Here is an 18,068-nt window from a genome sequence, read left to right as displayed (position 1 = left end):
ACGCTAAAAAATTTGAAATATTAAGGAAATGCTTTTGTTATTAAAATTCATGTCTGTAGGGATTGAGTATCGGGATTTTTGTTTTGGAAATATAATGTTTGCATAAGAGGTTTGTTGCATTTTATATTTGATATCTCATACAAACGTCTCAGGTGTATTTAATATTGAAATCTTCAATAATATATTGCGTTACTATTAATAAATATATTTAAAATACAAAACTTTAGTTCAAGTGAGTCAGCTTTCGTAAATTCCGTGTTAATTGTACGAAATGAATCAAAAACACTTAATTAGTTTACTTTAAGGTATTGTTTTGCAGATTTAAATAATCCATTTTAAGATGTACAAGTGTATATGTTTCCCTCATTTTCTTTATAGCAATAAATATTGATGAATGTCTCGCCTATTTTCTACATATTAGATTTAATGTTATCATATGGTTGCAGCTATTTTTGAATTAACCATGCTTGATTTTGTATTCTTTTTTTTTAACTTTAACTTGCTGTAGACGTATTTTTTTCCACGGGGTCATAATTCCGCGGAATCACAATATCAATTTAATCCGCAGGTAAAAATTTACGCGGATTCTTTGAATGAAAAAAAAAATCATTTGAATAATTATTATTAGATTTAGTCCTGAGCGATTTTCATTACCTAGAATTTGTCCAACTTTGGACTTAAATTGTAAGAACTGTTCACAGTGAACAGTAATTATCGGTTGTGCACTGGTCGGTAGTCATTAATTAGCCGTCAAGATGTTACGACGCTGGCTAAAATTGTCTTGTGAAACACCACATGATAAATATTTACCCAACCCATCCGTTTATATGCATGTCGTATTTTTAAAGCCAAATAAATTGAATTTATTGGTTCACATGTCGTTTAAATTATGAGTTGATCAGTTTTATCAATTAAAAGTCAGAACACAAAGGAATCTAAAAATTGCAGTAAAAACACGGATCTTAGCGTGTAGTTAATTGGGTCTTTGAAAGACAGACCCGCTTGGGGCTATTTGTCGTCTGACATGCGCCGTTATCTCAAGCTGGGAGATGTTTAAATTTCATACAAGTAAATTTACAGGAAATTCAAATCTTTAGGAGATTAAATTATTTATTATTTGAATTCTCAATACAAATTTGTTTGACAATTTGCAAAGATAAAAACGATATACATTGGGTACACGCAATATGGTGGTATATGCAAGTGTTATATAATGTAGTAATTTCCGATTATCCTTATTCATGTAATGCAATTCCAAAATTTCATTCCAAAATGCACTTTAAGTACGCTGGGAAAAAATTCCGCGGAAAATTTGTGCCCGCGTTCATAGCGTAAATTAATACCACGCGGACAAAAGTACGTCTACAGTATAACTTTATAACTTTTTTTCAATCTACACGCTAAATAAGTTGTGTTTATATATGCAGCGTAAATACATATTGATTATTTTACTATTAGACAGGCTAAGCCTGTTGATATTCAATTTCTTTCTACAGTGTATGAAGTATAGTATACAGGGAAATATTCGCCCCCGTTTTATTTTCGCCCTTTTCGCCCTCGTTGTCAGCGGGCTAATTTAAGACTGGGCGAATTCCCAGGTCTTAAGTTATCTCCCTTTAAAGAAACCTTTGTCTGGGCGAATTCAAGACGGGGTGAAACCGTTTGCAAGTGAAGTCGGGCGAAAATAACACAGGGCGAAAATAACCCTGTATACAGTACTTATCAAATAACAATACGTACTCGCTATACATATCGAACCCGTTGAAATGAATTGAAAACAATCCTACTCGGTGATACGGATAGCCAAGTGTGAACGACTTCCGTAAATAAGTGTGTAAACGTGACACGTCTGTTAAGGAATGGTCACTCCTTTGCTAGTAATACTTTGTTTACCGGAATGATTTGAAATAAGACAAGGATTACAACACAGATTTAATATCGTACACAAGGTTGTCAGCGCTACGATCCCAAATAATTGGGAATATCATAAATGTACATCTGCATGTAAACATATTATAATTTCAAATAAGACTCACATGTAAGCATATGAAACGTGATTTCACTTAATTGACTACACATATTTTTTATTATAATATACTTCCATCTTTTGAAAGATACACATACATTACATTGAATCGAAAAATCATGTACATTTGTCATTAATTAATTTATATACATATAATTATATATAAGCATTGCGTGAATGATATACCGGCAATTGCATAATTATCTATTGTTCAAAATAAATGCATAATAGTATTTGAGTCTGTAAATGTAATCAAACACCCATAAAAGCTAAAGCACGAAACTATTAGAAAATTGTTTCAAGACTCGTAAAAAGAAAACACTGCAAACCAGTAAACAGTAAACAGTTATTCAATTTTAAAAATATAACATGTTTTATGTACCTTACCAAACAAAGATTCAAACAATATGTGCCAAGAGAAGCGATGCCCTTTCTTTCTTTTCAGCTGTGAGAATAAGAAGATCCACTTGAGATTGGTCGGAGCTTTCTTTTATCTCATCAGCAGGTTCGATATCATAGACAAAGGCGTGTTCGATATGGTCGTCGACAAGTTCATCAAGAGCGTTTTTAAATTTTGGACTGGTAGTATCCAACTCAAAATCAGGACGCTTTTTGAAGAGGATTTTGTCAAAGACATATGGCAAAATTCCTGCAGCTGCTGCAAATATCGCCTGATTAATGTGCGACACTTCGTACTTATCACCAAACGCCACAATAACCAAGAGAACGAAAAGCAGAAAAAGGAGAATAACAATTAAGTCGCAGAATGCGGAAAACAGGTTTGCCATTAGACTACCAGGACATCCAGCGTTTGGCATTTTGGAGGCCTTAAAGAAAAATTTCTCAGTGATGTACGTTCTATCAGTTTTGTCTAGGAAGAGTACAACTCGAGGCATGTTCCATTGTAAATGTGAGTTCTGAACAGACAACTGAAGGTTATATTTAGAATCGGAATTTTCATCGATCTGAAATGCACAGTTTCCCTGTTCATTTGGGGTTTTCTTTTCGACTGATTCAATATCTTTTCCAGCTTTTGATTTTAGATATGGTATCAGTTTTTCATTAAAAGCAAGATACTTTTTAGTTACGCTTCTAAAGCACCTTATGGCATACAGGACCGAGATGAGAGCTAGTCCAACAAGCGCAGACAAGGGGCCCCAGTTCAATACCAGTCCAACCAGTTGATACAAGATGTATTCCACAAATACAATCAGAAACTCTAGAGCTAGTGTTGTGAACGAGACCAGTGAAATAATCAGCAGCAGAGTGATTAACATATCCAGGACTTTATCACTTGCCAGGATGGGCTTTTTGGGTGTACCTGGATGATCTTCTACAAATATGGGCATAGGAAAAGAAAACTCCTCTTTGTACAGGCGGTGGTAAGCATCTACTAATGGTAAGAAGCACTTTTGCAATGGAAGTATAGTCTCAAGGAAAGTGAAAAGAAGGCGACATATTATGTTGACCATCGGCATGAAGTAGAAGGCAATGACCAGCAACAGGACCGGAAAAGCAATCAGCCAGTAGATCCAGGCAACGAAAAGGGAAAATATCCCGAATTTCTTAATGGGAATAAGGAGCGTGAATATGCTGTATCCGAATGCTTTCGATCGGTTCGTGCCTCGCATATCCCTGAAGCACTGCCTTATTATGTATCGAGATCGCTCTGTCAATTTCTTCCGAAGAATCCCAAATAAGAGAGCATCAATAGCTAGTACAGCATAGCAGAACACGAATAGTCCATGAACTGGATTTAAGTAAGCCAAAAGGTTGCCTGGATAATTTGGCTCTAGATTTTTAGACCCTGCTGCAGCGGTTTTCTGTGTTCGTTGGATATCTTCATATACGTAATAAAAATAGATTCGGAGTATCCAAGGGGCTGCAAACACAGGCAGGATACAGAGCAGCATTAACTTTTGCAGGCATTCATGCCACTGTACAGTTTTCCGACATGGTCTAAAAATACCAAACATGTTGCTGTGGCAGCAATCTCTGACTGCATAACGTTGTCGAACTTGGCAATGGACTATTGTGTCATATAATGTCTTGAATACTCCTACGGGGGCATAGTTGGCAGAGACTAGGCGATCCGCTTTTATTTTGAAAAGTAGTTTGGAAATTGCAATTGTGTATACATGGTTTTCTTCTAACTTGTCAATTTTCTCTTTGAATATTGGTATATCAGGATCATCTTTAATATCTTTAAGAATGATTATTTTCTCACTTCGAATATTGACATCCGTCGGCGGTTTAGCTGATATTAGGATTTTAAGTTTGAATTGTTCTTTAAGCTCATGTTTGTACACTAGATTTGTGTATTTCTCACGGTACCAGTGTTCTGGAACCAACAGTGGACTGTATAGCACAACTATGACGCTAATAAATACCATAACGTGAAAGAATAGAGTGAGCCACACATCTTCTGACAACTCAGAGCAACTTACTTCGCCATTATCATCTTTCTGACAGCAAACATAGTCAAACTCCGCCACTCCTTTTCCGTTGTCTTTTATATGCTGATTGCACGCACTCTGGCCATTGGGACTTTCATCTTTGTTTGTGGAATCGAGATTTCCCAACACTAAGTTCATCAGCATAGTCTGAAGATGAGTGACATTTAGGTTTTCTAAGAAAAAACAGTTAGGAGGACTCTCAGTTATATCCACAGCAAAGTTTTCCACCCCATAACTCAGGGTTGAAAAAGGGAAAGATATTAACTCCTCCTTCAGAAGAAGCAAACCTCTTCCTTCAGGTTTTTTCGTTTTGGTCCATGCGAGAGGTAGAAAAATGTCTGTGTTGGCTAGACCGGCGAAAACTCCTTTTGATGCATTCTCAAAACTAAACTGGACCTTTAACATCATCGTGTCTTTCATGTTGAATTTCTCGTCAAATTTTTGTTTGGTATTCTTGCCAAGAACGACAAGGCTACAGGCTTTGTTGGCAGAAGGAGTTGATCTAGTTTCCGTGGTAACATTTTGAGCAAAAATGTCCGACAAAAATGATATGAATAGGAACAGTTGAATTATTAACTGCATTCTTCGTAGGCGTTAACTTGTGGAATATTACAATTAATTTTGTTTCTATGATTTCCAGTCGGATATATCAAGCAGCTATACTGAAGTACAATTCGAAAAACCAACGCAGGTCTCTAATCATAAGCCTGCTGAAAGCAGTTGGGCTTTCTGTAGCATTTTTCTTCGGTCAATTTATTTATATACTAGTGTTGCCATACCTGTTTATTTCATTAAACTTCCCTGTTTGGTCTTAATACATTTTTCCTTAAAAACGCGTATAGAAGCACGTACACGTAAATATTGTTTTTTTTTTTTATTTTAATCATAAAATGACCTTGATAATTTATGCTGTGAACCAAGGGTTAGTGAGCCAAATGAATGATGATTTTGTTGCATGCACACATGCATACGTGTACTTTCTTGAAAATTATAAAAATTCATTTTCAGGTTCCAGTTGTGGAAGACTCTGTTAAAATAGTGACTTGTCTTTTGTATAGGAAACCGTTGGAATGTAAACATCTGTTATGTCTACAAAATTACATGTAATGAAAAGAAAACTAGACAATATTTGAAACAATAAATAATTTTGATGGTTTGATATAAAGTTCCTTATTTCTCTTCATGAATCGGTCATTTAAATGTAAAGGCATCCGGTTCGGTGAAAATTGTACTTCTCGGGTAGCTAAATCATCGTAATGGCCTCAAAAACGGCAATAATTGTATACTGGTAATGTACACTGTCCGATAGAAAAATAGTATTATATCAACCAACCCAATAACGGCATCCGTAAACAAGATTGTGAACGTGACAATTGCCTGGGGTGGGGTGGTTATTTGACACTATACTTCACAATTGTTGTTTATCAGTATAAAACTATAGTTTTTGCTTACAATGCTCGTTATAGTAAACAGGAAAATTAACTCTCATATTATTTTTGGACAACAAAAGCTTTATAGCTATTTACACACCAATACAATGAAGTAAGAGAGGAAACGTGAATCAAAGACCAGTTTGCAATAAACAGGAATACAAGTGTATGATTCAATTTTGTTGTAAACAAGGTCATTTTTAAACAAGGTCATTTTGACATATTATCTCCACGATATTCTTGCCCAATCACATCTGTAGTAATAGTCTTCCTCAAAATATTAAGGAGTTCGGATTGTTTTCGGATTATCAACAAGTATACTTTTAAATTAAAAGTTTATAAACAATATACTCAGTAGTCCTAATAATAAAATAAGGACTTTGGGGCTCTGCTATCGTGGTGCATTGTAGTTATCTACCTGGTATATGAAATGTTGGCCTATACAAGGTGCAAAAAGCACGGGGAGTCATTATAGACGATGAATTTCTGCAATCAAGTTTTAACACCACAACACATATTTTCTTACATACATGTAGTTTAAACAAGCGTAAAATCCATGGAATTAGGAATACCATCATTGAATATAAATTTATGGAATTCTTACCAATTTAATTTGTATCTTACAACAATCATCGAGTAGGTTGGTCCATCACAACAACAATCAATGATTTGTTCTCCTGATTTATTACTCACAGTATTAGATATATCTCAAGAATTGTGTCATTCAGTATTTACAATTTGATTTCTTATTTACATGCATAAATTATGATACAAATACAGATATCCCACTGCAATATCTCAGCAACAAGACAGAGAGAAAGGGTTCTATCATCTTGAATGGTACAGCAGCCACTACCAACGAAAAACGCTCTCAGAATTGCACTCATTCTCTTAGTTTCATAGTCTTCCTGCTATTCATATTTCATTTGTACTCATTTAATGCCCATTGCTGAATGTTCAAAGATCACTCAGAAAGCATACACATTCATCAATGTCATTCTGTAAGTAGTTTGTTTCAGGTTTTATGGTTAATGATCTCATGATTATTTTCATCTTTGGAAGAGCACCAACATGCTTTCCTTTTGTATTAAAAGAAATGTCAAAATAAAAATGTCTTATAAAGCATATCAATTTGACATCTTTTCAATTACTTGGTTTCTAAACTACCAAATTACTTGTTAATTTTCTTGCAGAGGACACATCTTGATCAAAAACAAATAGTATTGCAAGAAAAAAGTCAAAATCTTACAGAACACCTGTTACTAATGCATAGAAATGATAGACAACAATGAATGGGTAATTACAATGCATGATGGGATGGGTGATATTTGTTAGTCTCTACTATGTTTATTTTTCTTGCTTTTCCTACGATGGCGACTAGGGCTTCTTGATAATGAGCGTTTGTGAGGTGACCTTGATCTAGATCTCCGTGACCTTTTAGGACTGAAACAAAATAAAAGGATGTCAAGTTTTTGTTTTTAAATAATACATTTATTTATATAAGAAATAAATTGATAACTTCTTTATCTATGATTGTGATGTATTAATTGCAATTAATAAAGTTTCATTCAAAATTTTGTCACGATTCGCAAATTAGAATAAATTTTCGAGTGTATGCAAATGCTTTTTTACTTCCTTTTTAAGATCTAAATCTTTATGTTGTTCTTACCTTCGAGATCTTTTAGATGAGCTGCGTTTTGGACTCGTGGAGTATGACTTGGAGTCCGGAGAATATGACCGGGATCGATGCCGCTTCCTCTCCTTTCCACCGGGAGAATCTAGCACTTCCTGTAAAACAGAAACAATACCAACTTAAATTTACCGGTATGCTAAATCTCTCTTCCACAAGGAACAGTTTTTCAAAATCACAGAAAAAGTAATCAATAAAATTTAAAAATTCAAACTGGCAATCAGTATTAAATATACAGTATTAATACTTGTGGCCACAGATATATCAAAAATACTTGTATGTTTCTCTACTCTTCCTGAGAAAATAATATTTTGCCTTTCCTAAGCATTTAAAATTCTGAGAAGGATTATATGCTTGCAGAAAAAAGAGAGACTTACTTTTTGTAAAAGTTTCTTTCTGTAGTGTTCAACCTGTTGTGAGATATTCATGTGAGATTTCCGAGATCTCTTTCCACTCTCTATCTCATCCTGGTATTTCATCACTTTGAGCTGAGAAGAAGGAATCAAACACAACAAATTACAATTAGTTACAACTGCATATAACATGACAACAGTGATTTTTGTGTTTCCCTCTCTGTCTATCCTCTACCTTACCTCTATTTCTCTTAGTTTCGCTCTCCTCTCCTCTGTCATTTCTTGCTTGGAGCCATCAAAACTTTTACTGAAATCGTCATCATTGTCAGAGTAGGCCCCTTCATCTTCTAAAGGTCTGTGGATAAAAATCATTATGATTGAAGCTAAACACTGCCAGTGGCTCTGTGTGTTGATTCACATTAACCACTAATAATTTAAGCACTACTCACGCTCCGTCGATATCCTCCGACTCCTCGATTTTAGATGACTGCGTATCTTCTCTTTCCTCATCCTGTTGATCCAACAAGTCCCACTTGGATGTTGTCATAGCTACAGATATACAATAATTTATACATTTAATTCAATATGCTGTCAATCAATTGCTGAGAGCATATTTAAAATTAAACTGAAAAAAGCAGTAAGCTGATCATATAAATAATATATATATTATGAATAGTATATACATGTACTCTACAATTGTAAAGACTTCCATAAATTTTCTAATAAGCCTTTGCATATTTTGACTCAAATACATGTAGTGCCTTCTTCAGTACACATTACCTTGAGCCTCTAACTCGGCTTCATCAACTGTCTCCCATTTTGAGCTGGCAAACCTGGGCTGGGGAGGAGACCTCTCTTTTTCTGGTTCCATTACACTTCCATCAATGTCTTCCACTAAAAGCATCAATTGTGTGTATATTTACAGAGAAACATGACTAAAATTCAGAGTATCCATTAGAGATATGGAACATATTAAATGACAGGTATTGCATGAAAATAGGCTGTCATTCTGTTTTAACTTTCTTTACTAAATCAACTCTAAAATTGATTCTGGCATACCACTTATTTTTGCATCTCCAATGTCAAATCTCAGTTATGCTTAAATTAGTAGTTCTCTGATGATATCTTGATATCAATGGCATACAAAGTAATCTACTTTCTCCCACTTGCTAGGTGCTAGGTATTGTAATTTTCTGCTACATGCAAAGTTCCAAGTTTTATAAACTTCCACTACTTGCAAAGTTCAAAGTACAGTCAAAATTCATTATCTCTAACTAGATGGGACTGTTTATAAAATTTGAGATATCCGAGTATTCGAGATATCGAGGGTAAAATACTTAAAAAAAAAGTTGTTGGGACTTACAAATCACTTTGACATATCCATTATCTTCGAGGTATCAGTGATTGAGATATCGAAGCTCAACTGTACATGTATTATAAACTTCCTCTACTTGCAAGGAGTTAAGCATTATAAACTTCCACTACTTTCAAAGTGCTAATTATTACAAACTTCCACTACTTTCAAACTGCTAAGTATCACAAACTTCCACTAACTGCAAAGAGCTAAGTACTATAAACTTCTGCTACTTGAAAAGTGCTCGGTATTATAAACTCTGCCATTTGCTACATGTAGGCACTAAGTATTGTGGATTTATCCACTTACAAGGTGCTCCGTCTAATTCTTCCGTGTAACTGTCCCCATCCACATCCTCCACCAGGGGTTTGCCATCAATGGTCTTGATTTCCACCTCCTTGGAGTCCAGAGGAAGACCATCCAGATCTTCAATGGGAGCTCCATCAATGTCTGACTCATGCCGAATGTCTTCATCCTCCATCTGTAACTACAAACATTGATTGTGTCACTTACATTGTCCACAAGGTGAACATGGTTAGACACTGAATTCACTTGCCCATGAATAATATGAATAAAACAGTAAAACCAGTTTAGGTCCATTACAGATGGTGCAATTCAATGGACATAACAAAAGTTTGGGATTTCCAACTAGATTCTATTTTACATTTCCTTGTAAAAGTTAAAAATTTTTAGGAAATTCTGATGGGATGAATTTTCAAACAGAGCTCAAAAGATAGCCAATAGAAACCATTCAGTCAATGCAAATGTATTAACAACCTACCTTTGAAGGAATGAGTCCTAAGAAAACATTTTGTAAGTTGATCAGGAAATCGTTAGGATAAATTGCCCAGTCTTCCCAAGCTCGGAAACAAGACATTACTTTTTGCTGTGGAAGATTTTATGAACAATTTTTTAGACATCAAACTTTACATTATAAGAAAACACAGAACACGATTACTTCAAGGTCTTCTAGGTCTACTAAGTTTTCAGACATATTTTGTTGTACCTTGAACTGCTCTGCTTTTAGCCGTCCATCAATGCCTGCATAGGTTTCATGGACATCTTTAAATATGTCTTGAAGTTTATGCTGAAAACTGTAACAGGAAAATATACAATAAGATATTCAGAGTCAGAGTTTTTTGTGTTTTTGATTTCTATGGTGAATGTAGATGGTACTTACCACCTCCTGAAGAAGGAAGCATTGGGAACCTTGGCACTGCTGTTAAACAGGATGTCCGACACCAGGAACAGCCGGGCAATCTGTGATACAAAAACTTGCTTATAATTCTGTACATTTTATGACACTTAATTCCCATTGAGATAATTCGAAGGCTTTTACTTCTGCTTTGCTTTGTTATGAAAGGGGCATCTATAGAATAAACAGTGTGGCTGATTTGATAGCTGATTTTTTTTTTTTATTATTCTTACCTTTTTAGGTATTGGTGTCTGTAGAATGGACAGTGACTCTGTGATGCACTCAACGATCTCCTCTGCCGACTCAGCGTGATCTAAACACCACACCATGGCATCTCCAACCTTTGTTCTCTCCGGGGTCAATTCTCTCAGCATGTCCTCTAGTCTATCCCTTTGACTTTTAAAGACATTGATAAATTTGAAATAAGTGTCTATGTATCCTAAAATATCTCTTTGACTGGCAAAAATAGAAATGAAATAGAATATTACAAATGCTTTGTCCCTCTCACCTGTCTGTAAGTTGCCCCTTTTTGGGCCCTGAGGGAGTCTGTTGTTCGACCACTTTCTCCATATAGTCTTCTTGTACCAGTTCCTCTGGCATGCCCTGTGTGTATGGGTTCATAGGCGGTGGCTTCCACAGGGATCCCCCCTTGAACATTCGGAACTCCTCTGTCCTCCATTTGTATGGGGAATCTCCCTGAAATCAAAACACATGCAGAATGACGTACACCTTTTGTATTATTAGATTAATGTGCAACATTATGTTATGATAGAATGGATCCACATGCATTAGTGATTACATAACCATTAGTTTCATATACTTAGTGGTCACAATTATGAAGATTTACCTGTAAAATGTAAAAATTTTGCAAGATTTACCTGTAGAATGCTAAATAGCTTCCATCTGTAGTAGGTATGTGCTGGACTCATGTTGTCAAATAGAAATCTGAAAAAAAGTAGACTTTCAATGGTTAAACTTATATTTACATGTACATGTTATATCATTTTTTTTCCTTAAAATTTGTATTCTGACTACATGGATATAATACAAACCTAAACTGTGGGTTCTTGAGTTCTCTGTTCATGATCATGGCCTCAAACATGGGACCCTCGCGCACGACGAACTCGATCATGCGATGAATCAGGATCAGCAGGTTTCTGTGAAGAGATCAAAAACAAATTCGCAACCTTTTCACGGGCAAGAACCCCCAATTTCATCTTTCATTTTCAATTGACTGAGATTTAAATCTCTGAATTTTTGCCCAAAAATTAGAATTTTTTTTCTTTTAAAGAAAAAGAATGGTTGATTTAAGATCTTTCAATTAAATTAGTATTATAACAATGTAAGTATCAAAAAATGACAATCTTGTGGAATGTAAAAAATTATTATCTTCAGTCGTAACAACTGTACTACAATTAGGAAGAAGCCATGAATTCCATTGGATTCCTGACTATTTCAAAGTTTTGGAAATCCCTGCTTATATCTTCAATCTAACTAACATGAAAATTAGAAAAATATTTCACAGCAACCTAAGTAGCATCATTCTGTTACCAGACAATCAATATCCACATCCCCCCAAAAATACAGAACTAGTTGAGAACTTCCTTGGCATTTCACAAGGTGTCGAAAAAATTGTAAGTAAAAAATGAAATGGTTTGGTTACAGTGACAATATAAACTGTTACTACTTCACATTAACATGCCTGTACAGAAAAAAAGACATTCATCATTTCTATATCTGATTGAATCTACATGAAAAAAGCTTCATTTTCCTTATACAGAGATTTATTTTGTGTATGAGTTTGATCTTTAATCCATGGATTTATCATAATTATCATGGGTAAATTAGATTAAAAATAACCCCAATAATCCTACCGTCATGATTATTGCTCGCAATGTACATCACATATCTCCGACATTATGAATAACATATAAATAAATTATAAAATCCACTCTTCACTTAATACACTCAACATCAAACATAAGTCTTCTATTTGTACATGTACATACTTATAGAATCAAAGATACAGTTCACTGAATTTGAAAGGATTTACATATACATTTGAGATATTTACTTCATTTGCATATCAAACTGTTAAAAAAAAAAAATCACATAAAAACCTTTACCAATTAAAAATTTAATAATGTGGTTTCTACTAATATAAGAAGTTCAGTCGCCATGACATCAATTGACTTTTGTAGAGAAAATAAATGTACAAATAGTTTTCAATCCTTTCACTTTATTTATTATCAAAAGTTATGCGACTCTTTTCTCCACACCTGTGTTTTTGTTTCTGGGTGGTGGTTTTCAGCTGGGGAGACTACGTTTCTTCTTTAGATCCCTTTCTCCTCCGGCCAGTGGTGGTTTATGCCTAACCAGCCCTAACTCTAGTTGTAAACCTTGCATTTCTTAGACCGAAATATGCATACAAACTAAGAATAGATACCTTTCTGTAGGGATAACCACCTTGACAACAGCGTTGGCTAAACTCTGGAGAAATCGCAGTTGAAAAACCAAATTAAGTCGTGTTAAGTATGGTTGCTAGCTACATCATGTTAATTTCAAAGTAATCTCAACATTTTTTCTTAAACTATCCTTAAACTACCTAGCCAAAATACTTATAATTGTTAATTACTTGCAAAATAAATCAATAAATAAATGAAAAAAAAAAAAACAGGAAAGAAAATGCATACCTACCATAGATCAATTTTGAAACTTGTTTACAGACAATTTCTATGATAAGTATTTCTAAATATTCATGCACGGAAAAGCTATGAAGCTAACATACATGTACATGTATTCAGGTTGTAATTTAGATTTAGAAAATTGCTCCAGGGCTCCAAAAATATACACGACAACTGATAACAATATCTACATTACATAAAACAATAGTTTTATTCTCTAAACATTTAACAGTTTATATCAGAGCTGCATTTGTTGGTTATTACCTTTTCTCCACCCTCCTCCTCCTCTCGGCCCAGTGGGGGAGGGACTTTTCCCAGGCCTTTTCCTCTGCGATCCCTTCCTCTCGAGGGCTGGGCATTAAATGGTAATCCTGAGGGGGGTGGGGGCTGGGTCATCTCTGCTAAAGCCGGGGGGATGTATTTTGGATGGGGAGGGATAGGCACAGCCTTACCCCACCCTAACTTCATCTCATACTGCATAATATCTTTGCCTTTTGGAAAATCAAAGGCATAATTTCAACAGTTGGTAAAATCAACGAATATTATCAAACTTGAAAAGATGAGCAGATGAAATTAATGTGATACTAGCACATGTACAGCTAATATTTATACAATTAATATCCATTACTGACCTTTTAATGCATTGAGAGCTCTTTCTCCATCCTTTCTATTCATGAAAGCCACAAAACCACAATTTCGTCCCCTGCTTCTCTCCTCGTCTGTGCGGGGCCACATGATCTTCACGCTGGCCAGGGGACCAAACCGACCGAAGATCTCACAGAGCTCAGGCTCTGTCATCTACAAGCCAATCAATCAACAAAGTCAATTAGATTGCACTCATTGGATAGATAAAATCCTTCTTACTCAAACTGAGATGGCTATGCTAACCAGGTTTACGTTTATTGTTAGATCAAAATATCATTCTTGGGTAGATTAAAAGTATTTTGGCAAAATAATCTTAATGAACTGCAACACTGATATTCAGCTCGATCAAATCATTGGTACAACAGGACACATACCTTGGGGTTTATGTTTCCAACATAAATATTTGTAGTCGTTTCATCTACTGGATCATATGGCCCAAGTTTCATATCTATAAATTAACAGCACAAAATGCATCAAGAAAATACAAGTGGTGAATAGTATGCATGTAATAAAATGAAACATTATGCATAGACATAAAAACAAGTGTTTAAGGAATTACCTGCAATGTTAAAGTCTGCAGGCATGGGTTCAAACTTGGAGGCCCTAGAGGGATCTTCCATGGGGGGTGTGAGGATCCCAGGGTCAGGGGGCTGGTTCCTCATCTTCTTCATTTTGTGCCTCTGTTCTCTCTCCTGTTGCATTCTTGAAATTCAGGGACATGGTATTAAAACTTAAAAAACAACAAAGTTAAGCAACAAATCTAAGTTAACAACAACTGCTACAGAGTCTTACTGCTTTAGCTCTTCCTTAAAAATCTCTAGGTTACTCTTCTTCTTTGATTCAGTCTTCTTCTTGCCAGGAACAGGCTAAAATAATGAAAGATCAATATTATAAAGATTTATGTCCTAAATAGGCCAGCTGATTTAATCGTAATATATTTAAACTTTGGTTACTTCTTTGGAAACAAATAAAATCAACAAAGGGTCAAACAAACTCTAATTTTCAATGTCCAGGCCTTGCATTTATTTCATAAACTTACTGGTCTCAGTGAATCATCCATAAAATCATCCTGTTTCTTGGCCTCTTTCACAGATTGGAACGTAGATGCCAACTCAGCAAGTTTAGAAGTTGGCTTATAGATCTTTGTTTTCCCTCCGCCTTTGTCCTCTACAAATATCAGGAGACAAAAAGGCCTTAATAGTCATCGAAACTACAACATGTACTAAATTATCAATAATTTTCAGCAGGGTGTACCATAAGTTGAAAAACTAGTAACTCCTTTGTAAATAAGATATTTGGCTCCGAACATTCACTGACATATAATCTACCCACCCTGATGTAGTGATATTTTTGTTTTTTTTCATGGCTTTAATAATGAAGGTACACTTTAATTTTGACTATTACTTGTACTTTTCTCTGGGTTAAATGTCCCCCCTTTAACCCATGTCTTGTTCAGCTTCCCCGCGTCATCAAATGATGCCACGAACTCCTTGTAAACTTCTGCTGTTGCTTTTTCATCTTGCTGCAGAAAATCAAAATTGAAACCAGTAATATCAAAGAATATCAACAAGAGACATAGCAGTAGTTAATATCACGTCCAATACCAGAACCAGTAAGCACTAAAGCTCTGCTCAAACTACACACTCATTTTGATGGAAACAGTCTCAAAATTACACATTATTTCTGAATTTATTTACCATACCTTTTTTCTAAGTTCCTCTTGCTCTCGTTTTGACAATGACTTTTTACCGATATTCATGGTTCCAACTTCAAATGCCTTTAGTTTACTCTCAGATATTGTCTAAGAATAAATAGAAATATTTCAAAATCATCATCCAGAAGCTGTGTTAAGTCTGTGCTCAATATAAACTTTAATTCGTTAATCTTAATGTTGTTTATTCTGACAAGTGCAATTAACATTTATATGTCAGAAAATCAATTTTGCTTTTCTGAAAATTTTTCAATAATGATCTTATATTGTCAACTTAAAATTACAGTATGTTTGATTTAAATTAAAATCCATTATATACTTGTTTGATTGACTTGTGATTTTATTGAAACAGCACATGAAACAAACAGTAATATAAAGGTTAAAACAGTGAAATCAACTAACAATATTTAATGTCACAAGATCCATCACAAGTAGTATGCAATTACTGAATTAGTGAACTTTGATTTCGGTAAAAGTGACCCAATTACTATACATATAGCAACTGAAGTTTGATTTCCATGCACTTATGGATTACATCTTTAAACTACCTATGTAAATTTCAACTGTTATTCTTTTGATTTTCAGGAGATTTCTGCACATAAAAAGCACTTGTTCTATCGGATATAATGTGACAGGCAAAATTTAATAAATTGTCCACAATTTTTTTGGCAGGTAACTGACAAATGGACAAGCATCAGTGTAGTGCCTTTCAATTAACTTTTTAACCAGGATTTGGAAACACTATATTGTTGAATACTGGTAAAGGAGGTGTTTTTTGGTTTTTTTTTAGATTTATATACGAGTACGATATTCTGCTGTACTATTCTGTAAGACTTTGTTTGCTAAAGTACTTTTTGATGTACCGGTAATAATGTGTATATAGACAGGGCTCAACACTAAGGCACGTCCGACCGACTCAGTCTAGATAGTAAAAGTTTGGTCCGCGCTAATAAACATTGCAGCATGGTAGCCCGACTGATCGTGTTAAAATTTCACTCTGTTGGTCATTCAAGCAAACTCATTGTAATACTATTGAACAACAGAACTAATAATCAAAAGCTATGAGTTCAAAAATACTTAAAAATTCAACATGTTACAGTTGTTGGTATTGTTGCTCAAATCTATTTATAATGCCTATACAACTACCGAGGTCTGTCAATCTTTTTGTCATATATATACATACAAGGGTGGGTGCCCACTGACTTTTCGGCTGAAAAGTCTTTACAACAACTGATCAATTGATCATCGATTTCTTTATCGTTTTGTTTTATGAAATAATAAATCCAATAAAGTTACCTAATAATATGAAAGAAAGTATCTTTTGTAATATTTTAATGACAGAGAAACATTGATTTTATGGAACCAAGACAAACTTGAAGGACCTATTTTCAATTCTTACACTGTCTTATTGTTACAATGTATATTGACGTTGTTATTTGATTTCAGTCTCTCCATGGAAAAAATGGAAAATAATAAATCTAAAGCTAAAGGCAGAGCAGACACAAAGTAATATGAAAATGAAAAGAGAAAAAGAGAGTTTTATTCCAAATGGAAAGAAGATTACAAAAGGGTTGAGTGATGAGAATTTGATGTTTTTTATTCCGTGCAGGATTTCTAATCTATACAGTCAGGGCTAGAGAAAGTAAAAGTCAGGGCTAGAGAAATTTCTCTAGAGAAACATCCCCTATTCTTTTTACAGGTGCTGGTCACTTTGCCCCAAAACTATTATGCACCTTGTAATTTTTACTTGGGGGCATTCGCGAAATGTATTTGGAGAGCTCGTGAAACGTAATACTAAATAGGGGCGCTAAAAAAATTGGGGGGGGGGGGGGGGGGCGCTTATGCATGGGACGCTATAACAGTAACCCCTTTAACAACAGATCTTGTCAATTGTAAATATCTACCCAGTACAATGTATGGAAAAGATGTGAACTATTTTTCACGGAATAATAGCTGTGACAACTGTTACATTTCTAATGCAATGAACGGTCTTGACTTCAAAACGCAAAAAATGAGAGAATTGCGTAGACAAACATGTCTAACGCCACGCCGGGTCGCCATTATTCTCTAATTTTAACATTGCAAACGTGCTTTATGGAAATGCATGTGACATTTCCCATGTTAAACTATCGCATTGAAACCCACCTTGGCTGATCCTGGTGATATTTTGTCGTTTATCAAGCCCCATGGCAAATTTTTATCCGCCATTTTCATCGATTCCGTCGTGTTTTTTGGTAAAGTGTAAAAAGAAAACGGAAGGACTAGAAAAATCCGGAATAAATCGCAGTCTCGTAAAACACACCTTTGAATGATTTTCATAGTTTCCTTATTTCAAAGTTGTTTCAATCAAAATATTTCTAAGTCGAAAATACGAGAAGTTGAATGGGAAGTGGGGTGGGGCAAATTTAAAAAAGTTAATTATGATTGCATAAATGCATGACGAGCAAATATTATAGATCGAAAAGCCGTCACGTTACCGAAGCAAAAGACAAATATACTCTCACCCCCCACCCCATTATGTTTC

The 18,068-nt window shown here is 34.9% G+C and overlaps 1 protein-coding gene across 3 annotated transcripts; it reads right to left on the bottom strand.

Moving 5' to 3' along the window:
- Positions 1-6,577: 6,577 nt before the first annotated feature.
- LOC128179433 (U2 snRNP-associated SURP motif-containing protein-like) lies at positions 6,578-17,813 on the bottom strand. 3 transcript variants are annotated; one of them, XM_052846844.1, is made up of 24 exons: positions 17,690-17,813; positions 15,536-15,634; positions 15,238-15,355; positions 14,873-15,000; positions 14,626-14,699; positions 14,393-14,535; positions 14,208-14,281; positions 13,821-13,986; positions 13,453-13,679; positions 12,951-12,994; positions 11,557-11,661; positions 11,383-11,449; positions 11,013-11,200; positions 10,738-10,900; positions 10,490-10,569; positions 10,316-10,403; positions 10,091-10,195; positions 9,619-9,796; positions 8,736-8,849; positions 8,405-8,504; positions 8,196-8,310; positions 7,980-8,090; positions 7,582-7,700; positions 6,578-7,355 (listed from the first exon to the last, which is right to left on the bottom strand). In XM_052846844.1, the coding sequence occupies exons 1-24, from the start codon at positions 17,756-17,758 to the stop codon at positions 7,244-7,246; spliced, it is 2,787 nt and encodes a 928-aa protein (XP_052702804.1). In that variant the 5' UTR covers positions 17,759-17,813; the 3' UTR covers positions 6,578-7,243. The 3 variants fall into 3 exon arrangements, with proteins under 3 accessions (XP_052702804.1, XP_052702806.1, XP_052702805.1); XM_052846846.1 differs by having other exon boundaries at positions 9,619-9,790; XM_052846845.1 differs by having other exon boundaries at positions 15,244-15,355.
- Positions 17,814-18,068: the final 255 nt, after the last annotated feature.

The sequence above is a fragment of the Crassostrea angulata genome, chromosome 4, assembly GCF_025612915.1.
Source record: "Crassostrea angulata isolate pt1a10 chromosome 4, ASM2561291v2, whole genome shotgun sequence".
Lineage (NCBI taxonomy): Eukaryota > Metazoa > Mollusca > Bivalvia > Ostreida > Ostreidae > Magallana > Magallana angulata.
This window is presented reverse-complemented; position numbering and strand designations above follow the sequence as displayed.

Excerpts from the sequence above, each read along its gene's own strand:
- LOC128179433 (XM_052846844.1), bottom strand. The coding sequence starts at position 17,758 with ATGAAAATGGCGGATAAAAATTTGCCATGGGGCTTGATAAACGACAAA. Across the intron at positions 11,662-12,950 it reads GTGGTTATCCCTACAGAAAG|AAACCTGCTGATCCTGATTC; the intron begins GTATCTATTCTT and ends ATCTCTTCACAG. Across the intron at positions 7,356-7,581 it reads TCATCTAAAAGATCTCGAAG|TCCTAAAAGGTCACGGAGAT; the intron begins GTAAGAACAACA and ends ATTTTGTTTCAG.